This window comes from Myotis nattereri, assembly GCF_964212035.1.
Source record: "Myotis nattereri genome assembly, chromosome: 19".
NCBI lineage: Eukaryota > Metazoa > Chordata > Mammalia > Chiroptera > Vespertilionidae > Myotis > Myotis nattereri.
Genome location: NC_138095.1, coordinates 9,728,141 through 9,754,898, shown reverse-complemented (window position 1 = coordinate 9,754,898; position 26,758 = coordinate 9,728,141). Strand labels below are relative to the sequence as shown.

The following is a 26,758-nucleotide window of genomic DNA, read 5'->3' as shown; positions in this document are numbered from 1 at the left end:
GGCAGTTTAGAAAACAATGCTAAATTTCAAATTAACTGGGAAGAAATCCTCACTATTTTAAACAGAACAAAAACAAGACACTTAGAGCAGCAGGCATCATCTTTAGAGAAAGTATTTCAAGAGCATTTGTCTAGTTCCACATTTCCAGGACAAGCACAGCCATCCATGGACCGTCATCAGTTATGTCCACCCTGTACGCACACACCCCAACACAGGAAAATGAAAACAGAAACACTGGGTTCAGTTTTACTTTAATTAAAAACATTTTTACTGAGAGCTGGTCAAGATGGTGGAGTAGGTGGATACTGCACTCACCTCCTCCCATGACATCAAAATTACAACTAAATTCTAGAACAATCAAACTGGATAAATACATTTTTACTTACAGGCACAGTTGAAAGGAGCTTTTGAAAATCATCTTTAGAGACAGTTTGGCACTTGGTGATTAAGATACAGGATTCTCGTACAACAATCTTCAGAATGTAGTGTAAAAGTTCATCATTTAGTCTTTAAATGCAGGAAAAATGTAACAATAAGATACTGATGGTTTAGTAATAAAATGATACATTTTATACAACTGGCATAAGATGATAAATAGAAGATTCAAAGCTAATTGGGTCTGGAAGCAAATCATCTTACTAAGGATACTAACAGCTGGGTATATTATCTAAATCAAACTAATAGCAACAAAATGGTATCCAAGCACCTAATCCAAGTATCTTATAAACAGCAAAAAACCCAACACCTTTCTCCCCTCACCAGTTCTAACCACACCCTCACCCTCTCACAAACCAGCAATTTGGAAAACTATGCTAAATTTCCCTAGGCCCAAGTTACATCACTGATAAAACTGAAACGTGCTAAATGGCAACTGTTATTGTCTTACAACTGATCTACGGTTTAAACTTTAACATGCTAGCTACACTAGATATTATAGGAGACTAAAACTGATCACATTTAAGTGTAAATTAATTACTGAGAAAAACACAAAGAAAGAGCTAGCAGTGACTAAGATAACTGGTGTCACCTGTAATGATCATCATCCTCGCTGCCAAATCGGTTGTTTTGAAGCTGCTCAGCTAAATTGGTGAGGATCACATCCCGCAGCTGGGAGAGGCCACTGTTTCTCTCTCCTAACACAGAACAAAGCTCCATAAACAACCCTGGTACTTACACTTAGAAAAGGATGTTATTTTTTAAAAAAGTTTTTTAACGAGCAGACTGTCGATAACCTAGCACCCAACACCTGTACTTACCTTACACAAGCAAGGAACAAGAACACATCACAGCCATTGTGACTTATTTAACTGGTGCATCCTTATTTAAGTGGAGTTACCCCACTGATACATCACAAAGTGTGACTTCTAACTCCTTAAATTAATGTTGCTTATAAATGTAGTGTCTTTGGCATGATGAATTTTGTTGTTCAGTCTAACTTTGAAGTTACATTTTTTTAAAATGTATTTTTATTGATTTTAGAGAAGAAGGGAGAGGGAGACAGAGATAGAAACATCAATGATGAGAGAGAATCATTGACTGATGGCCTCCTGCACACCCACTACTGGGGATTGAGCCTGCAACCCAGGCATGTGCCCTTGACCAGAATCGAACTTGGGACCCTTCAGTCCGTAGGCTGACGCTCTATCCACTGAGCCAAACCAGCTAGGGCTGAAGTTGTATTTTAATATGTGGGGAAAAACTGGCTTAGAAATCCCCAAGAAGTCATTATCTTTAATGTTCCTTAAAAATCTACAAGCAGGTACAGTTTCTAAGCCGAGGAGAGAGAAAGGTTTATAGAGTTTGAAGGTACATGAAACACGGTTCCTGTTTCCGATCCAGTTGAAGGGTTGGCATATGTGTAGATACATTTTAAAAATTAATGCTGACTAACAGATATGAAGGAAAAAAATCTATTATCTTACTATCCAGTTGTTTCCTTAGGGACAAAAAAAGGATGGTAGTTCAAGGATAATTAAAGAATAATTCTCACCTTCTGTTAAGACCAGCTTAAGTAAGTTATTGATTTCAGTTTCACCTGGGTACAAGATATTTAAACCAGAGCTGAAATGACAGAAAAGTCAAATGCTTTTAGACAAATATTCTAGAAAACCCAAACTCTATTTAAACTTTTACTTTTATAAACATGCCAGTTTGGTTACATAACACTCTGAGGGACAGTTCATCACTAAAAAGCAGCTGAATCTAAATTCATGTTGTGATATAATCCACTGATGGTTTCCCTATCTTTCTCTTGTCTGTGAGTTACCAAAATGATAACTTCAATGAGGCCAGATGCAGAACTAGTTAAAGAGAATTGCGCTATAAAAAAATCAATGGAGCCAAACCTGCTATATATGCAGGTTGTGCCCTCCAAAATAGCTTTTGGGAAGGGGACTTTATAATTCTCAGCTTTTCCCAAGAATGGTATGGCAAATAGCACCAGAATTTTTTTTTTATGAGATTTAACATGTAATAAGTATACATGTTAAATGTTAACCTATGTATATACCCATGAAAGCATCACTACCATCAAGATAGTAAAAGGTAATAACCATCAGCCCCAGAAGCTGTCTTGTGGCACAAGATTTTAATTTTTGCCTTAATGGTCTCAACAAAAAGAGACCCAAAGCATGATCTATTGTGGAAGGAAAAATGGCCCTCACACTTTGCTCACCCCTGTCACATGGTACTTCCAGACCAAGCACTTAGCTCTCTCTTGGTCACTAAATTATATTTGATCATAATAAGGCTATAATCCTGGATAAAAGCTCATTGTACTCATGTGTATATTAAATGATAATAGACAATGGTACATAAACTCTGCCCTCTTGACTAATAAGGTTTTAAGTAGATTTTTAAAAGGTTAACATGTTGAGCACTTAACTTTGTGTCAGGCCTTATCTTATTAAAAATCTCACAAACCTATTTTTATGCTCATTTTATAATGGAGGAAACAGAAAACTTAGGTTATAGCCAGTAAATGGCAGAGCAAAGACTAGAACCCAGGTCTGCCTGCAGCCAAAGCCGGCTTCTTAACCACCCTGCCACACTTTCTCCCAAGTGAGATAAGCATCCACTTATAAACCATCAAAACATCCACTTAATGGGTTTTTTTATGTCTTTTTTTTAAGATCCAATGATGACGTTAGGTACACAGATGGCGTGGGTCCTCTGGGAGTGGGGCCATAGCCTCTGTCCAGTTGAATTATCCTCTGTTCACGAGGTTCTGATGGATGGGATGAGGGAAGAGATGTCTATGCTACCAGCTGGCCAGGATGATCATGACGCAATGCAAGGGAAGCATTTTGAAGAGAGCACCATGGAAATTACTTGCTGATTACCTGATGGCAAGGCAGACTTCCTTCTGAATTTCAAGGCAAATTTGATCTTTTGGTGCCATCAACAGCTGCCAAAGAAGCAATCCTGACCGTCGAATAATGTCTCGATTCCTTTCAGTTTGTGGGCTGAAGAAAAATTTAAATACCACCTACAGAAACATAAAGGGTATATCTAAAAGTGTTCATTCTACTGGGGATAAAATTATCCCTCTGGAGAAAGTACATGTAGATATTCTTATGAACAGATTTTTAACCACAATCTCTTCTATTGTGTAATGGTATAATTACAGTAAATACTGTATATACATAGATCAGTGACAATGAACTACATATAGCAATACTCCTGTGCAATGAATATGATGATAATCCTAGTTATAGGATTAGAATGTGGTAAGATGCAAAACAGGAATGTTACTAAATTTTCTTCTGGTAGAAATTAGCTGGCTGAAGCCACGGTGTGTGTTTCTTTTTTTCTCTAATATCTTATTTATCTCAAAGCAGTGTGTTTACCTGAAAGACAACAAGAATGCAGCGTATGATACAGGTGTCTCCATTAACCATGGCCTTCTCCATAATGTCGCAAATACTGCTGAGATGGTGAGCTTCAATCGGATGCTGTTTGCCCAGGACACTTGTGATTGGAAGATTTGGGTTGGTAGCAAGAAGATTGAGTTGGTGTATACACATCGCACCAACGTGGTGCAATAATTGGTTTATAACCTCATTCGTGGTTATAGCCTCTTCTAGAAAATAAAAAGGAAACTCAGTGAGGAAAGACATCTTTGTGGGCAGTCCCCACGGAGCAGTCTTTTGACTTATAAAAGGTGCACATGCGCGCGCGCTCAAACACACACACACACACACACACACACACACACACACACAAAGAGGGTATCTTGGTTCCAGTCACTTCAGCTACTGTTAGAGAATCTTTCTCCCTGCCAAAGTCCTGGGGTGAAAACACTTGGGAATTTTCTTTTTTTAAGAGCATAAGTAGCTACCACCCTTTCTATATCTTAACAACTGGCTAAATGCTTTGCATGCATTACCTTACAACATCATTATAAACAGACTATTTTAGCCTCATTTTGTAAAGGAGTAAATCAAGAGTCAGGGGGGTTAAGTAACTCACCCTAGGTCACAAAGCTAATGAGTAGTAAAGCTGGGACTTGAATTCTGGCCATCTCAACTCAGAGCCCATGCTGGTAATCATCCTAATAAAATCTCTCCATCTTCTATGGCTCCTCTATGGTAGAACTCACCATCTCTCCCTGATTCAGAAATATCTCCTCCCACAACACCTCAACATTTTTACCTCATTTAGTCACCACAGCCTAAATAGCCTTTGATCCAACCTTGTGAGGATTGACAAGCATCTTATATAATAACAAATTCAAGGAATGGAGGTGAAAATTCAAATAGGCAAAGTACCAAAAAAAAAAAAAAAAAGATTCTTTCTGCTAAAACAGCTGAAATGAACTGCCTAAAAAGAACAGGAAAGCAGGTAATCTTGGAGAGGCAGGCCTGGGTTGGGGAACTTTACAGCTGCAAAAGGGTTGTGGGCACTGGGAACTATGAGAAAAGGACTCAAGGAAACTGAAGAGAAGGTAAACTTTGCTAAAACTAAACTTTTGGATTTCGTGTTAATCCTAAAACCAGACTGGGGCCCACTGATTCTGTGTCTTTTGAGTCCCTGATCTTATAACAATAGAATTCAAGTTCATACTATTAGTCTTTACTGAGAATGCTGCGGGCATGTGTTTTCCCCAAGCTCTGCTCCGAATCAAGTCAGCCCCCTCTGATCGCAAAGATGCTAGTTTACACAATCTGCCCCAACCTGGTGGCATTACTGAGCTGATCAAGCTTGAGGTGGGAGATGGGAGCATCCCAGCTAAGAACACCACAGACTTCCACTGTTCTAACCCAGCGTTCAGGTTTGTTTTTGTTCTTGTTTTTTTAATGGATACCCACTTCTCAATTTGGTGTATGCCTTTGTCAATTTCCAGAGCCTAGAAATAGTTGTTTTTGATTCTTTGTCAGTTTTATCATTGCTTTATTGGGGGAGAATTTGCTGAGCTACTCACCCCTCCATACCACTAGAGCTGACTTCAATGCCAGGAGATTTTAAGCACTTATTAACTTAATATTGCTTCCTGGCAGTGACACCTCCCCACGACAACATGCCTCTCGCTAGGGACCACTTCCAGAAGAGGAGCAGAGGAGACAGGGGCCTGGTGCAGAGCCCAATTCCTCCTTCACGGACGGGAAATGCCCAGAACGCATTTAGTCACCACCTTCTTCAACCGAGCACAAACGGTGGTTTTGTGTGTTGGCTGCTCCACTGTCCTGTCAGCCAACAGGAGGAAAAGCAGCACTAAAAGCACCCAAATCCAGAGGAGTGGGAAACCACGCCAATAAACTCATTTGGGAGGAAAATTAACTTAATATTAAGAATCTTAATATTAAGAAATATAAAGATCCTTTATTGATAATTCTATCTAATTATAAGCTTATGCATAAGTAAGTTATCAATATAAAATATTATAATCGCATATAATCCCATGCCAAGTACAAATAAAGAAGCAATTTTTGTGCCAAAGTTCTGACAAATGCAGAAGAAACGTAATTTTCCTATAAAAACGTCTATGGACTACCTCAAAAGCTCTATTATTTATAAACTTATTTCCTTAATCGTAAACCAATCATATAGCAAGGATAGGTTTCTAAGTTCCAAGAGGGAAGGCTGTTGACCCATTTTGTTGCCTGGGCCATGTTCTCACTTCCTCATGCTGCTGTACTCTATTTCTTAAGGAAAATCTCTTCCTGTAAGACTGAGCGCACCTCACCTCTGGGCTCGGTGATGATGTGGCTGACTCCGAGTCTCTGGCACACGTAATGGAAGGCCTGGTTCCCAGGATTACACCACTGATCGATATAGTCATTCGAGCAGGTCCACAGCATGTTGTTTACTGTATCGTAACAGGCACCTATAAAAACAGCATTCTTTATTCAACTGTCATGTCATCCCCTGCTGTATACAAAGTTCTCATAAGCACTGCCAAAGAATGGAAAGGCAAGGGTTCTCCCCAATGCTAACAATCCACACCTACTCCCATATATTTACTTGGCAAAGCATTAGACTGGGGCTCAACAAATAAGCAGGATTCAATTTCTACTTTGCTTAACTCCTATGTGAAAATCGAATAAGTCTCATGGAAGAGACAGTTCTCAGTAACTGACTTATATATGACCTTTTTAATTCCCAAAAAGATCTAAATGGCTTACATTAAAACCCAGATATAACAGGACTAGTTAACATAATACCCAATAAAGCCTTAGTAACTAAGCCCAAAACTTAAGATATGAGCTTCCTAGGAGCCAAGGTAAAGAGAAAAATATTACATAATGCTCATTTTCAAACAATAAGAAGTATACCAATTCCTCACAGGAAATAAACCTTTTAATTGCATGAATTTTAAAGCGTTTGTTATAGGCATCATTACACAACCTAATGGACAGTATCTGCAACAGCAATTTATACAGAGGAATTTCACATGGCAATTTCTTATATTAACCCCCATTAAACAGTAGTATAAAAAAAACCTTTCCTTCAAGGAAACTGGAATGCCACAGGAAATTGGCAAGATTTTTGAGAGATACTGCTAACACTCTGAATTTTCCAAGGAGAAGTGGGCATTTAGTTCTTACCCAATCCTGGTACAAGAGCACCACGGCCCAGTGAGCTTCCAGCAGCATCTATGAGATCGGCTCGACTTGTGAACTGACCATCCGAAATATTATACACCAAGCTTGAAGCTAGGACTTCGGAAACAAACATTAAGTTGTTTAATAAGCCTTAAAATGGTGGTCTGTCTACTTTCAAAGTTTAAATTTGAGACTCTAACCAGACTTTCATAAAAATCACCCCTTTTTGTTGTCTATTGATGGTAACAATGAGGATACAGAATACACACATTAAGACCACAAAAAGAAAACTGTGACAAAATATCTTCCTAAAGAGTGAACCATATTTTTGAAAGTGGTTTTTAAATGGCCACTTTTGCATAAAGGTTTTTTCAATATAGATTAGCAAAAGGAGTTATGATCATTAAGTCACAACGTAACATCTGTCCTTCCAGGAAGGGACTCTGCAACTTGGAGATGCTTTGGCCTTTTCCCTTAACGCTGGATAATGTAGTGACGACAGCATGGGCTCTAGGTGTCTGGGTTTGAATTACAGCTCTACCACTTCTGTGTGATCCTGGGAAATTTACTAAACCTCTCAGTTTCCTCACGTGCAAGTGGAGATAATAAAAGTACCAATCTTATACAGTTCTTGTGAAGAATAAATGAGTTAAAATATGTCCTGGATCTATACAAACTCATATGCACTAGCTGCTACTGATACTATTTTCTCCCTCGCTTTCAAACATAAAATTCGAGCCCTGTGTCACTTGAGCTTGTTTTACTTGTGCCCATCACCCTAGGCATCCAGATCCTCATCATGCCTGACATGAGCTATAATCTAAACTGTGCCCTTTGTTTCTGTTCTATTTTCTACTGTTCCGTCCTGCACAGCAACAAAATGGTCTTCCCCAAATCTTTTCCATTGTACCATGCATATGTTCAACATGCATATGCCTTTCCCCCCACTTGGCCAGTTATATGAACAATATCCATTTTTCACAACTGAAACTCAAGAACTCATTTAGTCACTCCCTTCTACCGCACCCCTCAATGACCCTTTCTTTCTGATTCCACAGCACTATTATCGGCTCCCCACAGTCCAGGCACTGATACACCATCGCATAGCATTTTCCAGTTGCTTCTCACAACTACATCATTTCTCCCAACCTGACTATGAGCTCCTCAAGGCTAGCACCACTTCTTCTTGCTGCGTAGCCCCCACAGTGACCAATGTGGAACAGGACACAGAAGGAATTTCAGTATTTATTGATTTTTTGGTCTAATATAGACTCCCTGTGTAAGCTACATCCTAGTGAAAAAAATAGCACAGTGAAGACCTCCTTTAATCAAATGGGGCCAATTTCAATTGAGAGAAAAAGCCATGTCAAGGAGACTAAAAAGAGTTTCATAAAACTAATAATAGTCAAGACAACCCAATTTTAAAACGTCCAAAGGACTTGAATAGGTATTTCTCCAAAGAAGATATACAAATGGCCAATAAGCACAAGAAAAGATGTTCAACATCATTAGTCATTAGGGAAATACAAATCAAAACCATAATGAGATACACTTCATACCCACTAGGATGGCTATAATAAAATTTTTTTAAAAAAGGGAAATAACAAATGTCGATAAGGATGTAGGAAATTGGAGCCATTGCACATTGCTGATGAAATGGAAAATAGTGAAGTCCCCTTGGAAAACAGTTTGGCAGTCCCTCCAAAGGGTAACCATACAGTTACCATTTAACCCAGAATTCAACTCCAAAGTATAAACCCAAGAGAAATAAAAACATGTCCACACAAAAACCTGTACATGAATGTTAGCATTGTTCAAAATAGCCAGAAAGCATAAACAACCCAAATGTCAACGAAGTTGGCAAAATAGAAGAAATGTCAAAAATAAAATTCACTTACTTTTTAAAGACGACAAACCACTTGTTCCACCAAAAAGAGACCGGGTGGCAGAGCTGCCTGATCCCCCCGGAGGTGGGACCAGCATCACCAAGTATGTGCCACAGGTATATATGGGCGTCTTCCGAAGCATTTTTAGAGGTAGCCCACAGCTAGTATTTGCTGATGAAAAGAATGAAAGTGGTGAGTAGAAATATTTTCCACACCTTAATTTGGTTAGCAAAACCGATCAGAGGATAAGAAGGGGTCCCCAGATTCATACAAGAAAATACTCAAATTCATAAAATAGAACAGGAAGTAACAAGCTAAGGAAAAAATAATGGTCTTCTGGCTCCCTGGCCTGGCCTCAAGCCTCCTGAGACTTGTGGAAATAAAACAGTACCCTTCTTAAATTCTCATATAAACTCGTAAGTTTTTGACAGTCTCATAATGAATTAATCACAAATGTTTTCTCTTCCTAACATTTCAATATATAAAAGAATTAAAGCATACAATTGCATAAAATTCATTAAACATATTAATCCAGATCCATTTTTCTACCCTTATTTTTTTTACTACAGTTAATGATTTGGTATAAATTCAGATAGTTGGTATGTAATTTGTAAACTCTTCAAGAATAATGGTTCTTAATCTTTTCTGGGCTATAGATAACCTCAAAAATGTGATGAAAATTATGATGGATACATATGGTACTTAAAACTGTGGGGGAGATTGTTTATCCCACCCAGTTAAGAACTCCTGCTTTAAAAGTACAGAACAGTGTGCTTAGTAGGTGACCTTTTTATTAAGAATAGGAGGAAAATAAGAACACAAATTTGTCTTTACTTTTATTTTCCTAAAGAACTCTGTAAAGATTAAAATTAATATAGTTACTTATAGGGGGCAGGTTGGCGGCAAATTATAGAATACACCAAGATTTCTCTACATATAACTTTTTATGTTGTTTTTACTTTTCAAGCTCTATAAATGTATCATTCATTCTAAAATATTAAAGTTCAAACACTAAATGGAATTCTAGAAAAAGCCATCTGCTGTGGGAGGTTTGCCTCTTACTTGCTTGGTCAAGATTGTATTTGGTGAAGACAATGTTAAATATGAGCTTTTTACATTTACGAAGCATATGCTAAACATAAATTCAATTAATTAATGAGAAGGTGTTTATAGTTAAAGATAAAGCTGTTTTAAACTATTACAGGATCATGCTAATTCATATCCATAACCAACAACATGTATTAGCTTGGAATTAAAAAAAAAAAAGGGCAATGATTGGAAAGAGACAAAAAGGTGAATTATGTAAAGAGAAGTGCTTTTATATGGTGCACTGTATGTGCTCAATAAAAAGTATTGCCTGGGGAGCATTTGAGGTCTTGCTCCCTGGCATAAGTCGTCAGTCTGGCTCAAGCAGACTTACAAAATTAAAAAATATATATATCTATTGCCTGAATCCCACAAGCAGCTCTCACTAATTATACAGCAAGCCAAGAAAAGACATGGAGGAAATTTCATGCATATTACTAAGTGAAAGAAGCCAATCTGAAAACTCTACATACTGTATAATTCCAACTATATGACATTCTGGAAAAGGAAAAACTATGAAGATAATTAAAGAAATCAGGGGTGGCCAGTATACCATCTGCTGCAGGATATTGATGAGGGAGGCTATGCATGTGCCGGGGCAGGCGGTATATGGGAAATATCAGTCCCTTCCTCTCAAGCTTGCTGTGAACCTAAAGCTGCTCTAAAAAATAATCTTACATTATAGATATCGAGCTGAATGGAGCTATCCAAGCTAACAGGTGGTAAGCGAAGGGCAGCATACCTGCTTGGTCCTCTTTCAGTGTGTTGGAAATGGTGGAGCCAGTGAGGGCGGCCAGCGTAGCGGATGGGGAAGCTCTGTAGCGGGAAAGTCTGCTCAGAAGCATCTCATTAATGCTTTTCGCAGATTCACCCTCTTTTCTCATTAGAATTGTGCGTTCCTGAAGTGGACTGGCCACATACACACCATTTTCAACCTAATATTTAAAGAAAAACAGGTCCTTAAATGACATCCGTTTCCATGTAGTTAGCAAATTTCTATTTGAGAATTGCATTATCTAGTTGCACAAAACCATTTCCAAAAATTGTACCTGAGTAGGGGTAAACCTCAAAACCTAAGTGCTCCACAGAAACTACTGAGAACAAACGAAAAGCCATGCAAAGTTTGAGAGCTTTCATTCTTCATAATAGCCCAGTTTCTAAAAGTAATGAGCCGAGTTTAATAAATTCTACAAAAGGTCAGAGATTACAATTCCTTATATTGAATTCCTCAGGCAGCTCTTACTAATTACAAGCATCTGACAGGTACAAGTACACTGAGAAGAAAACAAATCAGTTTTTGATTTACTATTAATATGAAGTACAACTAGGAGGGTAATGTCTTCTTGAAATCGAATTAGTGGCTAAAACCCAAACTCCGCATTAACAGCAGTTAACATTAGCCCCAGCTGCTTGGGCACTGGAAGAGCAGTCCCAGAGAAAGGCAGACTTTGTTTGCTAAAAATAAATGCCAACATCAACTGGATCCTTGCTGGTGCTTGGCAGGTCCTCATTCATCACTTGATTATTCCCCGGCAAAATCCCAGGAGTGGTGATTTCAAAATTCCTTTACCAATTTTGAGCTTGACTTTAAGCAGACCACTTGGCAGTCTTTATTGCTAAAAAGATCCGGACCACTTACTGTAAGCTGCTCACACTCATCTCTCTTCTAACTCAAGAATCTTTGTTTTCAGCCTCATTATTGTTCCTTTCCTCTTAATTCAGAGGAAGAAGCACTTCACCTCATGTTATTTAAGGTTAAGTCTTCCACCTCTGCCTCCTCTCTAACTGTTCCCTTAATTCTGTCTGCTCCTTCATTGCTAGTGTCTCCCTATTAACTTACTGGTTTCAAATATTCACAGGTTTCTAGATCTTAAACACAAGCTTGGTGGCTCATGGAAATACCATCCCTTTTCTCCACTTCCATTTGCTGTCCAATTTCTCACATATATCTCCTGCAGCCTCTGCATCCCACACCCCCTTCCAGACCTAGGCTCCTGGATCTGGCTGGAGTCTCAGAAACTGGTGCCACCAATAAAGGTGGCACAGCTGGCCTGCAGCTGTGGGGTGTAGAGATAAAAGCGAATAGGAGTACAAAGTGGCAAGGCTTATCAGGAGCAAATAAAAAGCAAAGCAATCCAAAATTTGGTGAAAATTTGGTAACAGAAGAGGCAAGAGAAAGCAAGCAAACTCAGGAGCGTAGCCAGGAAGGAGCTGTGCAGAGTAGCCCCTACTGTGTGCTAGGCAGTGTTCTAGGACCTAGGGACACAGCAGTACACAAAAGAGACCAAAATCCCTACCCTCCCGGAGCTGACATTCTAGGCAAGGGAGACAGTGAAGAAATAAGCAAATAACGGGTAATAATAAGAGCCATGAAGAAAAATAAAACAGGGAAAAAGCGATACAAAGAGACATGATTTTATTTTACATGAAGTATTTTATACAGGTTAAAAAAACACATCATTGATGTTTCTGATAAGGTGATATTTGAGCAGAGACCTAAAAAGTGAGAGAACATGCCTGTGGTTATCTGTAGGGTTCCAGCACAGAGGTCCCTGGATGGGAGCACACTGGCTATTTTGGCTTGTCGGCAAGGAGGCCAGTAGCGGCTAGAGTGGCGTGAGAGCAGGGAGTGTGGTCAGTGGGGAGAGTGGGAGGTGAAGAGGGGGCCCAAATCATGCAGCACCTTCACAGAGGTAGTAAGATTTGAGATACACTTTGAGCAGGAACATCTGCTGACTGGACAGAGAATTTGGGAAGGAAAAAAAGCAAAATCAAGAGTGACACCAAAGGTCTCTGGCCAGCACCAGAAGGTCACAGATGCCATTAACTGAAATGGGAAAACCCATGGGAGGGGCAGGAAAAGTCCTATGGGGTGTCCCATAAGGCAAATGAAAACAATTTCAAGAATGTGGGAGTGATAAACCACATTAAATACTCCTAAAAGGTCAAGTCAAATGAAGAGTTGACCTTGAATTTATTAATGAGGAAGTCCCTGGTGAATTTGAGAAGAGCTGTTTTGGTGGTGTGATACGGATACAAGACTTAATAAAGTGGGTTCAAGATGGAATACAGAGGAACGAACATAAAAAGAGTAAGAAGAACTCTTCGAAGAGCATTGCTGTAAAGGGACACCAGAAATAGAGGAGTGGCCCTGACGGGTTTGGCTCAGTGGATAGAGCATCGGCCTGGGGACTGAAGGGTCCCAGGTTCGATTCCGGTCAAGGGCATGTACCTTAGTTGCAGGCACATCCCCGGTGGGGGGTGTGCAGGAGGCAGCTGATTGATGCTTCTCTCTCATGGATGTTTCTAACTCTCTATCCCTCTTCCTTCCTCTCTTTAAAAAATCAATAAAACATATTTTAAAAAAAAGACATAGAGGAGTGGAGGCAGATAGGGTCAAGGGAGTTGTTTTTTAAAGACAAGATGTCCTCTAATGCAGCAGTTGCCAAACTTCTGGGCCTCGTGGGCCAGACCACCAGTTGGCGACGGCTGCTCTAACATATTTGGATGATGTACTAAATGGTCCATTGAGAGAGGAAAGCTGTTAATATAGGAGGACAATAGCAGAAAGAATCAGCCTCCCTACCCCAACTTTCAATACACAGCAGGTAGCAAATACAGCCTTTTTTTGTACTAAACAATGTCACTTGGAAATCAATCTACTTCAGTCTATGCGGATCTGCCTCATACGTTTTAATGGCTGCATAGTGATCCATGATGTGAAAGTATCATAGGCAGTAAGCCAGATTGCTATGTTTAGCTTCTTAAGTCAGCATTTTAGAAGCTTCTAAACTAGTGGTAGTTAAAAATTTTTATCTAATGAGAAAAAAATTCAAACATATGCAAAAATAGAGTATAGTATAATGAACCTCCATATACCCATCATCCAGATTCAACTATAATCTAGATATTGCCACACCTGTTTAATTTATCTGCCTCGTTTGTCGCTCATGCATCTTAAAACATATCCCAGTGCTCACTTCGGCAGCACATATACTAAAATTGGAACGATACAGAGAAGATTAGCATAGCCCCTGCGCAAGGATGACACGCAAATTCGTGAAGCATTCCATATTTTTTTTAAAAGAAAAAAAACATATCCCAGACATCATGTAATTCCACTTCTGAATATTTTACTACACATCTCTCAAAATAGGTATTTTCTCATAGAAACACAATACCATTATTATACTTTAAAAATAAATTAAGAGTCCTGGCTAGTGTAGTTCAGTTAGTTGTTTGAGCATCATCCTGTACACTAAAAGGTCACTAGTTTGATTCCTGGTCAGAGCGCATGCCCAGGTTGTGGGTCAGTCCCCGGATGGGGTGTGTATGGGAGGCAACCCAATCAATGTTTCTCTCTTTCCCTCTCCCTTCCTCTTTCTCTAAAATCAATAAAAACATATTTTTTTAAAAATTAAGAATAACCCCATGGTTTCATCGAATACTCAATTTATATTCAAATTCCAAATTGTCTCCAAAGGTGTGTGGTGTTTCGTTTTTTTTTAATTTACAGTTTGTTTGTTTGATTCAGACTCCAAAGATGATTCAAAGGTTGTTTTTTTCATCTACAGCAGGCTCCTTCTTCCCCAACTTTTTATTTCATGCCCCTGGAAGAGGCTATTTTAGTTGCTCTGTTTCCTCCAGGGCAGTTATGGGCTTTTGATTGTATAGCTATACATCTGAAAATATCTTTATGTTGTCTTTACACTTGAATAATACTGTGGTGGTTGACAAATGACTTTTAGGTTGGAAATCAATTTCCCTCAAAATTTTGAAAGCCCTGCTCCATTTTTATATCCAATAATACTATTGAACAGCATGGTGCTTTTCTAACTCTATATCATTTGTATAAGATTTTATTTTATTTCTGGAAGCTTTGGAATTTTCTCTTTATACTTGATAATCTGAAGTTTCAAGTAAGCCCACAAGAGATACTGCCTAAAGCTGAGGAACAAGAAATAAAGGCTTAATTATAAGCTACAAACACAACTGAAAGCGGAATTAAAATGAATGAAATAAAGCCTGGCCGTGTGGCTCAGTGGTTGGGCATCAACCTATGAACCAGGAGGTCATGGCTGGATTCCTGGTCAGGGCACATGCTGGGGTTGCCGGTTCAATCACCAGTGGCGGGGGTGCAGGAAGCAGCCCATCAACGATTCTCTCTCATCATTGATGTTTCTCTCTCTCTCTCCCTCTCCCTTCCTCTCTGAAATCAATAAAAATACATATTTTTTAAAATGAATGAAGTAAATACATTAGAAAGAATAAGAAAAGAGTAAAAACTAAGCCAAAGCCTCACCTATCACAGCAAAAAGAAGTCAACATACAATATACGGAGTTCATAGTCAGGAAACAGCAGTGTAAGCCATTTACTTGGAGATACAAAGAACAAAAAACTGAAACCAGCGCTGGCAGGGGATGGGGTAAAGGACTCTCACTTCTCAGTGTGAATCTGGATATGCTACCCAGAGTTTTAATCCATGCACACGTACTTCTTTGAATACAATTTTGTCTTTTAATTTAACAAAAGCATGTCAGGGAAAGGGAGAATTCTTCAATGTGTTCCCATTACACTTAGGATAAAAACCTAAGTCCTTTAACCAGCTAGCAAGTCTGTTTAAAAACAAGCAAAACAAAACAAAACAGATTTTCTGACAATTTAATTCTGAACACAGGATCAAGCAGTACAGTCTCTAGCAGATCAACACAAACTTTCACTCCGGCAGAGACATTTGACAAGAAAAGATCATGATTAGAGAATACCGAGAAACCAGTTGGGAAAGAATGTCTGGTGAAAGGCTACTAGATTCCTGACTGACTAACTGTTAGCTGGCAGGATGGATGACTGGTTTCCCAAGTTTTAACCCTATTAAAATTCATTAGAAAATGGCTTCAATGTTTGTTTTATTTTTAGGAATGCTAATTTCTTCCCAGAAGGAGGCTGTAAATCACATCATGAAAAAGGTTTGGTCACAGACCTGGCTTGAGCAATTTTTCCTTTATAAGTCTTTGCAAATACAATCTAGGTAAGTACTGTCCAATAGAACTGTCTTCGATGATGGAAATGTTCTATGTCTTCGCTGTTTGATATGGTGACCGCTAGCCAGTCACAATGGCTACTGAGTACTATAAATGTGGTTAATGCAACTGAGCAACTAAAGTTTTAAATTTACTTAATTCTGATTAATATAGATTTAAACAGCCAGGTGTGGCTACAGGCTACCACATTGGATAGTGCAGATCTGCCGTGGTTCCTGGCCTCTTCCTGCGCCAAGCTCTCCTCTCTGCAGCCCAGCCACGCTCTCTGCATTCCAGCCACTCTAGCGCACTGTCATTTCCTGGAACACGCATGCTCGCTCCTGCCACAGAGCCTTTGCACTTGTGGTCTCCTCTTCCTTGAATGTTCCCTACCTTACTGCTGAACTTCTTCATCTGGTTAACTACAACTTTTTCTTCACTGCCTGAAATTATCTTACCTACTTATTTGCTCACTTGTTTATAGTTTTTGTCTTTTTCTTTTCTTTTTTTCTTTCCACCATCACTATCCCAACCCACCCAACCAGCCAGAATACAAGCTCCATTTGAGCAAGGATCCTATCCACCTTGCCCATCACTGAATTCCCACCATCCATATAAAACACTGCCTGGCTCTCAGTACGCAGCCTGTTAATATCTAATGAATAAATAATTGTCTTCTCACAATTTTAATTGTCATCTTTTTTAGGGACTTTCAAAACCTATCAATAGACCCAATCTTAGTATTGCAATGTAGTTCCACATTTCCAACAAGCCCCCTGAGCATTTCTACTTAAAAACTCCACAATTTACACATTAACTACTGTTATCTCCATTCTCTTGCCAAATTGGCCTTCAGAAAGCTAGGCTTTATTTGGCCATACAACTCCAAACAAAGAAACCTTCAAAGATATCCCAGAGAAAAATCAATTTTGAGGCAAGAGTGAACACCTTGTACATACTCCAAGTTTCTTAGGTCCTTTGTCAACCAATATAAAAAGAAAGCAAACAGAAATGTCTCTAAACACATGAAGTAAGAAAGTAAAACTTACCACAAGTTCAAAAATGTCCATGAAGACAGAATGTCCCTTAGGTGTTTTCTCATTCAGGCTGGCAGGAGACCAGATCCAATAGAAGTAAGTACCATCTGAAGAAAGGTGCACGGTGCTCATAGTGCTGCCAACAGGGAGATGATTAGCTGGCATTGGTACCATCTGGCATACCTGGACACAAATAGAAGGAAAACTTCATCAGTGTGACATAAATTCTGATGAATTCTATCAGTTCATCATTAATATTATTAATTCCAAGATGAGAATTCAATAAGCTTTCTGGGCAAAATAAACCTGATATTTATCTCTAAGAATAATATAGAAAATTACATGACAAAAACATAAAAGTTCATACAACTGGCCATGCAAGATAAAAAGATTCTTGAGATTAATTCAAATTACATTTTTAAAAATTTATTTACTAAACACTTCGACTCTGCTATGCGTGTTTTATCAAACATTTATTAAAAACAAAGTTTTAGAAAAACAGTACTTCCTGAAATGTTCTTAGTAAATGAATTTAAGACTATTAATTATATTCAAAAGATATGAACTAGAATCTTATTAATCTTTATATCCTCAGCACCTAATTCAAAGTCTAGCTCGAAGTTATTTAATAAATATGGAAGGAAGAAAAAAAGAAAAGGCAAAAGGAAGGCAAAAGGGAAAGCAGAGACTAGGGAGAAGGGGGACAGAGAAAAAAGTTTTAAAAAAATGAAGGCACATGCAAGATCCTAACTTAGCACATGAGGGCTACTGAAATTCACCAAGTCCATCAGGAGGAAACAGACAAACACCAATACTCGCTATTAAACATGAAGGCATGTATTTCTAATACTACCTAGTAAACATCCTCTGGTTTCAGCATAATGAATAGTTTTGCATCATTTCACATTAAATGTGAAGTTACATACTAATTTTTACTGCCAGAGAAAAGCATTTAATATGAGAGAAAACTAAGAAAACTGCTGACTTGGTTTTTTAAAAACCCAAGAGTAGGAGCCGAACTGAAAATCCCAAAATAAACATAATTAGAGAAGATCAGATGCCTTCAGGGTACAGTAAGAACAATTTTCAGTTGCTCCACCTCTGGGTGAGTCACTAGTTTTCCTAAGATTACTTTTGAACCCTGAACTAATTTCATATGAATTTTTTCCAGATCTGTTTTGTCTACATCAAAAGCTAAAGTCATTTAATTGCTGTAACCACACTTTGAAACTTATTGTGCTAGAAAATTTAGAAAGTTGACAGCTACTGATTGGCCCAAATTGCTCTGATGCACATATCTGGTTAGTGACAACACTGCTTTCTTGGACAACATCCGAGTTTTTGCAACAACACAGGGGACACTGATATCACTTCAAATGTGAACCATGTTCCAAGATTTCAAACAAATATAGGAGATATTCTCATCTGTATGCAGTAGTGCTAAGAAACGAAGGCAGTTGGGCATCTACTTGTTAATGTGTTCACTTTATTCATCTAGCAATTATCGAGCACCTTCTATGTGCTTTGGAGACACAAAGGTGAACAAGATTCAGTCTCTGTTCCCCAGAAAAGTCATAACTGAGTGACAGACAGAGAGATACAACATCCCACTTAAGTTCTAGATGTAATTACTGACAGGGCAACCACTCCACAGATGAGAACTCTAACCATCCAGTTCAATTTTGGTTGAAAGGCAGAAAGTTATGGCATAAAGAACTCAAATTTTAGAGCTGAGAACCATGCATTCAAGTTCTTATGTTGCCGTAACTGTATGGCCTTTGGCAAATTACTTAACCTCTGTGAGCTACATTCCTCTGTCTATATCATAAAAGGCCTGTGGTCGTGACACCGTAACAGCGGAATGACCAAACAACTGGTCACCAGGAGGTGCATGGAGCACCTCTCGTGGGCCAGGACTCGTGGCTTGCATGGTGAGGTGGGGCTTGCACGGGGCTGGTAGGGCTCGCGCAGCTGGTGCGGTGGAGGCAGGGCCTACGGCTCATGCAGGGCGGGTTTGGGGTCCCGCTGGCGCAGCAGGTCTGGGTCTTACACGATGTCCGTGCTAAGCATCTAGTTCAACAATAAACACTTACTGACTGCTTGCAATGTGCTTAGCATCATTTGCCTTATGTTTATGATGACACTGCCATAATTACACCTCACAAGTGTATGTAAATTGCCTAGATCAGGGCCTGGTACACAGACATTGTACTTTATCATCATCAATCACATGCTAGGCACACATACTACATTACAGGGACACAAAGATGAGTAAGACAGGCTCTGGCCCTAAAAGTGTGCACAGTCTTGGGGAGGATTAGACACAAGAGCAGGTAATTTCGGTATGATGCAGCAGGTGCTTTGCTAGAGTGCTATCAGAGCAATAAAGATGAGCTCTAAATGCATCTCACACAATGACTCTATCTAAACTCATTTTAAAGCTCCCATCCCCTCAGAAAGGTTGTTTAGAAGTGAATAGGGAAATGATGTCCCAGAACAGATCTGGCAATAATAAGAAGAAAAAAAAGAAGAAGGAGAGGAGAAGAAGAACAAGGAGGAAGAGGACCAGGCGGAGGAGGAGAAGCAGCAGCTAGTATTTATACCATCTCTGATTCTCTAGAAATTTTTTTTTAAAATATATTTCTTTATTGATTTCAGAGAGGAAGGAAGAGGGAGAGAGAGAAAGAAACATCAACGATGAAAGAGAATCACTGATTGGCTGCCTCGTGCATGCCCCTGACTGGGGATCGAGCCCGCAATCTGGGCATGTGCCCTTGGCCAGAATCGAACCTGGGACCCTTCAGTCCGCAGGCTGACGCTCTATCCACTGAGCCAAACCGGCTAGGGCTAGAAATTTTTTTTAATGATAAAGAAAAGTTTGTTACTGGCCTTAGAAACTCTTAGGGAGCACATTCACTCAAACCATGTGAGAAAAGTCTAGACACTAGACAAAAAAAACACACAAAAAACCAAAAACAGAATGCCCGGACAATGACAATTCAAAGGATGCACTCTGGCAGGAAATTACATCAACTGTGTTATTACTTCTGAAGAACTTCCCTTACTGTCTCCAAAATGTAAAGACAATGCCTTGGTTTTCTGTTTACCTGAAGGGTATTCTGGTCAATGACCTGGAAAAGGGAGTGAGGTTTATTATCAAAAGATACAGGCCGGTGGAGAAGACTGCCGCTGCCGAAAGCAACCCATCCCGGTTCCAGCTCCTCGTTCCGGCAGTACACAAAACCTCTGTAGGAAAAGAAAGGTACTTAGGTTGGGTCGCCCAGCTGGGTCTGAAGCCACAACAGACAGAAACATTCTCCTGAATGTTTAATATTTTAAAAACCTAATGTTTTTAAATGGCTAAGTATGCAAACAATTTGAAGGTGAGTGAACATGTTACATTAGCTTTTGGACTGCAAAACTAGGGTAAATATTAACTTTTCACAACAAACTTGCGAAGAGAAAATATGTTGTAGAAAAGGTCTAATCTATATACATAAAACCCTAATATGCAAAGAGACTGAACGGCAGAACCACCGAACCGGTTGCTATGACGTGCGCTGACCACCAGGGTGTGTGTGTGGAACACGATGGGCGTCCGCAGCAGGCGGCAGAGGGGGGAACATGGTGGGTGTTGGCCGTGGCAGAATGGTGAAGCAAGTGAGTGGGGGCGCCAGACCAAGGTGGGGCGCTGGTCACTGTCATCGGGGAAAGCCTCTGGTAGCTACTGAAAATTCTTTGCTCCCACACACTGTGGTCCTGCCCAGCACTTGCACCTGCTGCCAGCACCAGCCCTGCTCGCACCCGCTGCTGGGGCCCAGTGCCAGTCCCAATTGCTCGGCACCATCAGCGGGTGTGAGTGGCGGCTGCCGGCCCCAATCATCCCTGAGGGCTTTTTAGAGTCAAAACAAAGCTGAAATGCACTAGCAGAATGAGAGGGGTGGGTGACAATAACAGAAAACCAGAATCACATGAATGTGTTCAGACTTATTATTAGTCCGTCTATGGAGAGTCAGCATGCGCCCCCATGTTTTCTTCACAGAGGATTACATAAGGAGGAAATGTTCCAGCCAAATAATTCAGCAAATTCCATGCAACTCACCTGAGAGTACCATGTAATCCAGAGCCCAGTTTGCTCACTCCTCTTCCAACTGAGTTAGTAGTATATAGGTAAAGACCGTCTGCAGTGAGACAGCGTCCCAAGTCAGCATCTGAAACATTTTTTATAGGTCAATTATATAAATGCTTTTCTTTTTCTTTTGGTTTGTCTTTGTTAATCCTCACCCAAGGATATTTTTCCGTTGACCTTTTACAGAGAGTGAAAGAAAGAGGGAAAGACAGAGAGAAACGTCGATGTGAAGAAACACATCGACAGGTTGCCTCCTGCAAGCGCCCTGACCAGGGCTCAGGCCAGGAGGAGCCTGAAACCAAGGTATGTGCCCTTGACCGGAATTGAACCTGGGACCCTTTGGTCCGCAGGCCAACGCTCCCTCCACTGAGTCCAACCAGCTAGGGCTAAATGCTTTTCTAATGAGATTATAAACGTGCTTTTTCTTTAGAGGAGGCTGAGTGAAAGATAATCTCCCACTTCTAAAATAAGTGCTTCAATGTGACTTCCAGGGAAGATGGCTAGAACCCCCACAGCAAACATCCAAAATGCATGTAGGGTCAGGGACCAAGATCAGGGAAGGAGGTCAGATAGTTACTAGCAGGAAAACCTGGTCCTGCCTGCCAAATGTTTTTTCTTTTTTGGGATAGCAAAAATACTGAGTCCAATTTACACATTCCTAATTCTAATCTGAAATGACTAAGGATACGATATGATTTTGTAGTAAAGAAAGGCGTGAGCTTTTAAGAGCTCTGAGCACTTATTAGTTGACCTTGGGCCTCTTTGAACTTCAGTTTCTTTGTCCATAAAATGAGGATAATGTGTACCTCAAGAATTACTATGAAGGTTAAATGAGATAACACAGGTAAACACCCATATTGCAATCTAGCTCAAAGCCAGTGTTCCATAATGGTATATGATATTATTCTCACATCCTAATAATATACATTCAACTAAAATCCGCTTCTTTGGGTTTTCCACCCAGAGATCCTAATTTTAATTTCTGGAGCAACACAGCACAAAAGTGCTCTTCTATTTAAAAACAGCAACTGCCGTAACCGGTTTGGCTCAGTGGATAGAGCGTCAGCCTGCGGACTGAAAGGTCCCAGGTTCGATTCCGGTCAAGGGCATGTACCTTGGTTGCGGGCACATCCCCAGTAGAAGGTGTGCAGGAGGCGGCTGATCGATGTTTCTAACTCTCTATCTCTCTCCCTTCCTCTCTGTAAAAAATCAATAAAATATAAATAAATAAATAAATAAATAAATAAATAAATAAATAAATAAAAACAGCAACTATGTTTCCTGTTAGCTATATCTTCCCCTAAGATAAACATTGTATCTCTATATGATAGTAAATGGTTTACTAACTTATAAAGAGAGTCTTTAAAAAAGCATATAAATAAGTCCTTCAGTGTTTATTTTCATAATCATTCCACTCACTATATATAAGTGGAGTTTGTCTACTACTTGTCATTTTAGGGGAATCCAATGTCACTGTACTCAAATTAGTACTGAGTATGCTGTTATCTTAAAAATTCGGTATACTAAACCTGAGACAAGTGTAATTTGTACCTAGTGGTTCCTTAAAAAACAAAGAGTTAAAGTGGGTAATTATTTGTAAAACTCCTATTTATTGGTACGGTAATGTTTAACGATATAATCACAATAACAAGTACCTATTACAATAACAAACAGGTCTGGGAGTAAGGTGTACTCCTGGCAGGCCAGGAACTCCACAGGAGAGCAGCATGGGTGTGCCAGGGTACTGGACAGCATGTCTACCCAGTAAACAGAGAGGCCAAATTCAACGGCAAGTCAGTTAGATGCAGTCAATTAAGAGAGCTTCTGCCATTTTCACTGAGGTCACAGAATAAACTGATATGTAATACTTGTGAAACTGTAAAAACATTTTAATCCAGCCTACTTTGTTTAAAAAAGATACTTAACAATTCATGCTCCCTTGAACAAGCTCATTGTTTTGCTTTTAGGATGAGAGGGTTCATTAACACACACACAATAAATTACTAAAAGAAACAGTATCAGGCAGAAAGACCTGATACTCTATTCACAGACATAAAAATTCAACTTAAGGCTCCCATGCCCAAACTCAAATGCCCAGGAACCAATTTAAGTAATGCATGCCTCTTTGGCAGAAGTGTATGGATGATACCTTTTCCTGGCGCTAGTAAAACCTATCTATTTTCTTACCTCACTGAGTATCAGCTTTTATTATACTGTGACCGATAAAGCAGACAATGAACACACTGTATAGGAATCCTGAGCTCTTTAATTAAAAGGAACACAGACTTATATCTAAACTGTTTGCCACAATTATCTTAAACCATTCTTTTCACATCTTAATTTCAATCAGAGGACCAAAACCCATACATTACCTTTATTTTCAGAACTGGAGCCAGTGTTGCTATCTGGTGCAGGCAGCATGTCTTCATAGCCCCATGACACTATGTGTTTGCCGCCAAGCAAACAGGAGGGGGATCCAGGCCCCCCTTCCAAAAGCAACAGCCTAAAACGGGAAATGGAGAATCACAAACACACCAAAACTACCCATTTTGGCAAGAAAATAAAAAAGATACTTAATCTCAAAAAGCAGAAAACTATAACAGATTTACAAAGACACTATACATCTGAAATGAAATTCACATTATATTTTTATATTTAAAATTTACAAAGCAGTGCTTTTAGAAATGTTATGATAAAATTACAGCTATGTGTAATATATATATATGTTATATATATATATGAGAGAGAGAAAGAGAGAGAGAGAGAGAGAGAGAGAGAGAGAGAGAGAGAAAGAGAGAGAGAGAGAGAGAGAGAGAGAGAGAGAGAGAGAGAGAGAGAGAGGCAGGCAGATGTGAATTGGGAAACACATATACCAAAACAATAGGAGTGGTTATCTTGGGTAATAAGATTATGAATGAGCCCTAGCTGGTTTGGCTCAGTGGATAGAGTGTCGGCCTGCAGACTGAAGGGTCCCAGGTTCAATTCCAGTCAAGGGCACATGTCTGGGTTTCGGGCTTGATCCCCAGTAGGGGGCATGCAGGAGGCAGCTGATCAGTGATTCTCACCATTGATGTTTCTCTCTCTCCCTCTCCCTCCATCTCTGAAATCAATAAAAAGCAGCAAACTTTGTGAATCCTTTAAGTCAGACTAAGTTATAATTCAGGATTTTCTTGAACAGCTATCCATTTACTATACATGCGTGTGATTTTGCCAGCTCATTCGGATTAAAGTAGAGAATAGATGATCAACACAAAATTGTAAATTATGTCATTAGAAGGCTTAAGATAATTAAAAACAAAGCCACAAAAATATATGAATAGTTAAAGAGTCTAGCAATCTACTTATTAAAAGAGACCTTATAAACAATCTCCCTTGTGTAGGAGAAGGGTAAGGATCCAAAGTGACAACTCACCTATACAGCACATCGGCTACAGGCAGGGACCCTAGATCAGTCTGTTTCTGTAATAGATGGACTGTATGGACAAAAGTTTTCAAGGATCCCCTAAAAATAAAAGGAGAGAATAGAAAATCATCAAAATTGAAAAGTCAAATAAAAAGGTTGTTAATGTTAATTTTATTAACCAAATGAGAACAGTTCCAAATGTGTCTGTCTGCTTATGTCAATCATATGTGTTGTACAAAGTACGTATACTTACTTAGTATGTGAGTGGCATGATCTGAACAGTCAATTATAATGTTCCTGCATTTGTAAAGGTAGATAATTTCCCCTAACACAAAAGTTCAAAACATAAGGCTCAGTACAAAGACCATGTGACTATTATTCTTGGATACTATTTTCATCAAGAAATTTTCTAGTCTAGAGGAGAGATTTCATAGGAGGAGGTTATATTTAAAGTTTAACACTATTTCCAGAATTAAGTTTTTAATGTCTTTCTTAGGTTCATCCACTTTACATACATCTCATTGAAGCCCATCATATCAAAAAAGGAATATATTTAAATAATTACTACTTTGTACTGACAGCTTCCCTTGCTGTGACTATAATACTTCAGAGGTCACCACTACCTGATTTCCTTTTGGTTCCCAAGGTTGGAGGCTCTGGGAAGTCCCTAATATGATCAGCAGGATCTAAAAGAAGGTGCTATTAAGATGCACAAGACTTACTTGGCTAGATCCCAAGTATAAATCACCACAAGAACATTTCCTGATCTAAATGATTGCCTGTATCAGATGGGTGACTTCGGATTGCTGCCTTATTCTCTTAGCCAAGGCTTTAATTGCTAGGTATCACATGCCTAAACCCCAAAGAAATGGAATACCTAATGCTGGACTGAGTAGGCCTAGAGTCCTCCTCTTAATTGCCCCTTTCACTATCAAAAGAATCAAAACCAAAAACCAGTATATGACAGGGAGGCAGCAGATAGAGTATAAAACCAAAGAATCAAAATACAAGACTAGCCCTAGCCAGTTTGGCTCAGTGGATAGAGTGTCGACGTGTGGACTAAAAGGTCCCAGGTTCGATTCTAGTCAAGGACACATGCCCAGGTTGTGGGCTCAATCCCCAGTGGGGAGTGTGCGGGAGGCAGCCGATCAATGGTTCTTTCATCATTGATGTTTCTGTCTCTCTCTCCCTCTCCTTTCCTCTCTGGAATCAATAAAAATATATTTTAAAAAATTTAAAACAAAAATAAAGACTAGTATTAGACAGGGAGGCCACAGATCTATAATAATAAAAGCATAATATGCTAATTAGGCTGGATGTCCTTCCAGACAAAGCCAGGGCTGCGAGGGAAGCCCAGGTCCTGGGTGCCAGAAGGAAGCCATTGCCGGCAGCCCGGGGAAGGAAGGCCTACTCTTGCATGAACTTCGTGCATCGGGCCTCTAATAGAGTATAAAAACACAAGTTGGGAGTCAGGACACATGGCTCTGAAACCTGGCTTTGACTCACTAACTATACCAGGGGTCCTCAAACTTTTTAAATAGGGGGCCAGTTCACTGGCCCTCAGACCGTTGGAGGGCCGGACTATAGTTTAAAAAAAAAGTATGAACAAATTCCTATGCACACTGCACATGTCTTATTTTGAAGTAAAAAAACAAAACGGGAACAAATACAATATTTGTATTTGCATGTGGCCCGCGGGCCGTAGTTTGAGGGCCCCTGAACTATACCATCTCAGTCCTATCACCTAACTCCTATGGATTTTTACTGTTTCATCCGTCCAATAGGGCAGGATTCCTCCCTGGGGTGCAGTGAGGTTAAAAAAATAAAAGGGCAAAAGTACACTGGAACATTTAAAACCAGCCATAAGGTATTATTTACTTGCTAGACTCTCAGATTTTAAGAAAAAATTCCTCCCATGGCTCCTAAGCCACTATATGATCTGCAAACCTCATCTCCTGCTCCTCTCCTTCTACCATTGCCTTCCTGCTACCCTGCTCACTTTGCTGTCCCCTCACTCCCTGAAACACAGAGAGAGCATCAGAGTCATGCCACTGCTGCTCCTCTTGCCTGGAACTCTGTCCCTGGATTTGTTGCGTGGCTGACTCGTCCTCATCATGCAGGCTCAGTTCAAATGTCACCTTTCCAGCAGTCCT

The 26,758-nt window shown here is 39.6% G+C and overlaps 1 protein-coding gene across 4 annotated transcripts in view; it reads right to left on the bottom strand.

The window, feature by feature from the left end:
- The window catches only part of HECTD4 (HECT domain E3 ubiquitin protein ligase 4), a 150,604-nt gene that overhangs the window by 85,313 nt on the left and 38,533 nt on the right, over positions 1-26,758 (bottom strand). For all 4 annotated transcript variants that reach the window (XM_081113358.1, XM_081113359.1, XM_081113360.1 and 1 more), the window contains exons 3-16: positions 24,615-24,704; positions 23,575-23,705; positions 21,176-21,284; positions 20,181-20,319; positions 17,086-17,256; positions 10,758-10,950; positions 8,942-9,100; positions 7,047-7,160; positions 6,185-6,325; positions 3,849-4,081; positions 3,342-3,487; positions 1,991-2,061; positions 1,028-1,133; positions 387-507 (exon numbers count right to left, since the gene is read on the bottom strand). In XM_081113358.1, the coding sequence (XP_080969484.1) occupies positions 387-507; positions 1,028-1,133; positions 1,991-2,061; positions 3,342-3,487; positions 3,849-4,081; positions 6,185-6,325; positions 7,047-7,160; positions 8,942-9,100; positions 10,758-10,950; positions 17,086-17,256; positions 20,181-20,319; positions 21,176-21,284; positions 23,575-23,705; positions 24,615-24,704 (1,924 nt within the window). The remainder of the gene's footprint in view (positions 1-386; positions 508-1,027; positions 1,134-1,990; positions 2,062-3,341; positions 3,488-3,848; positions 4,082-6,184; positions 6,326-7,046; positions 7,161-8,941; positions 9,101-10,757; positions 10,951-17,085; positions 17,257-20,180; positions 20,320-21,175; positions 21,285-23,574; positions 23,706-24,614; positions 24,705-26,758) is intronic.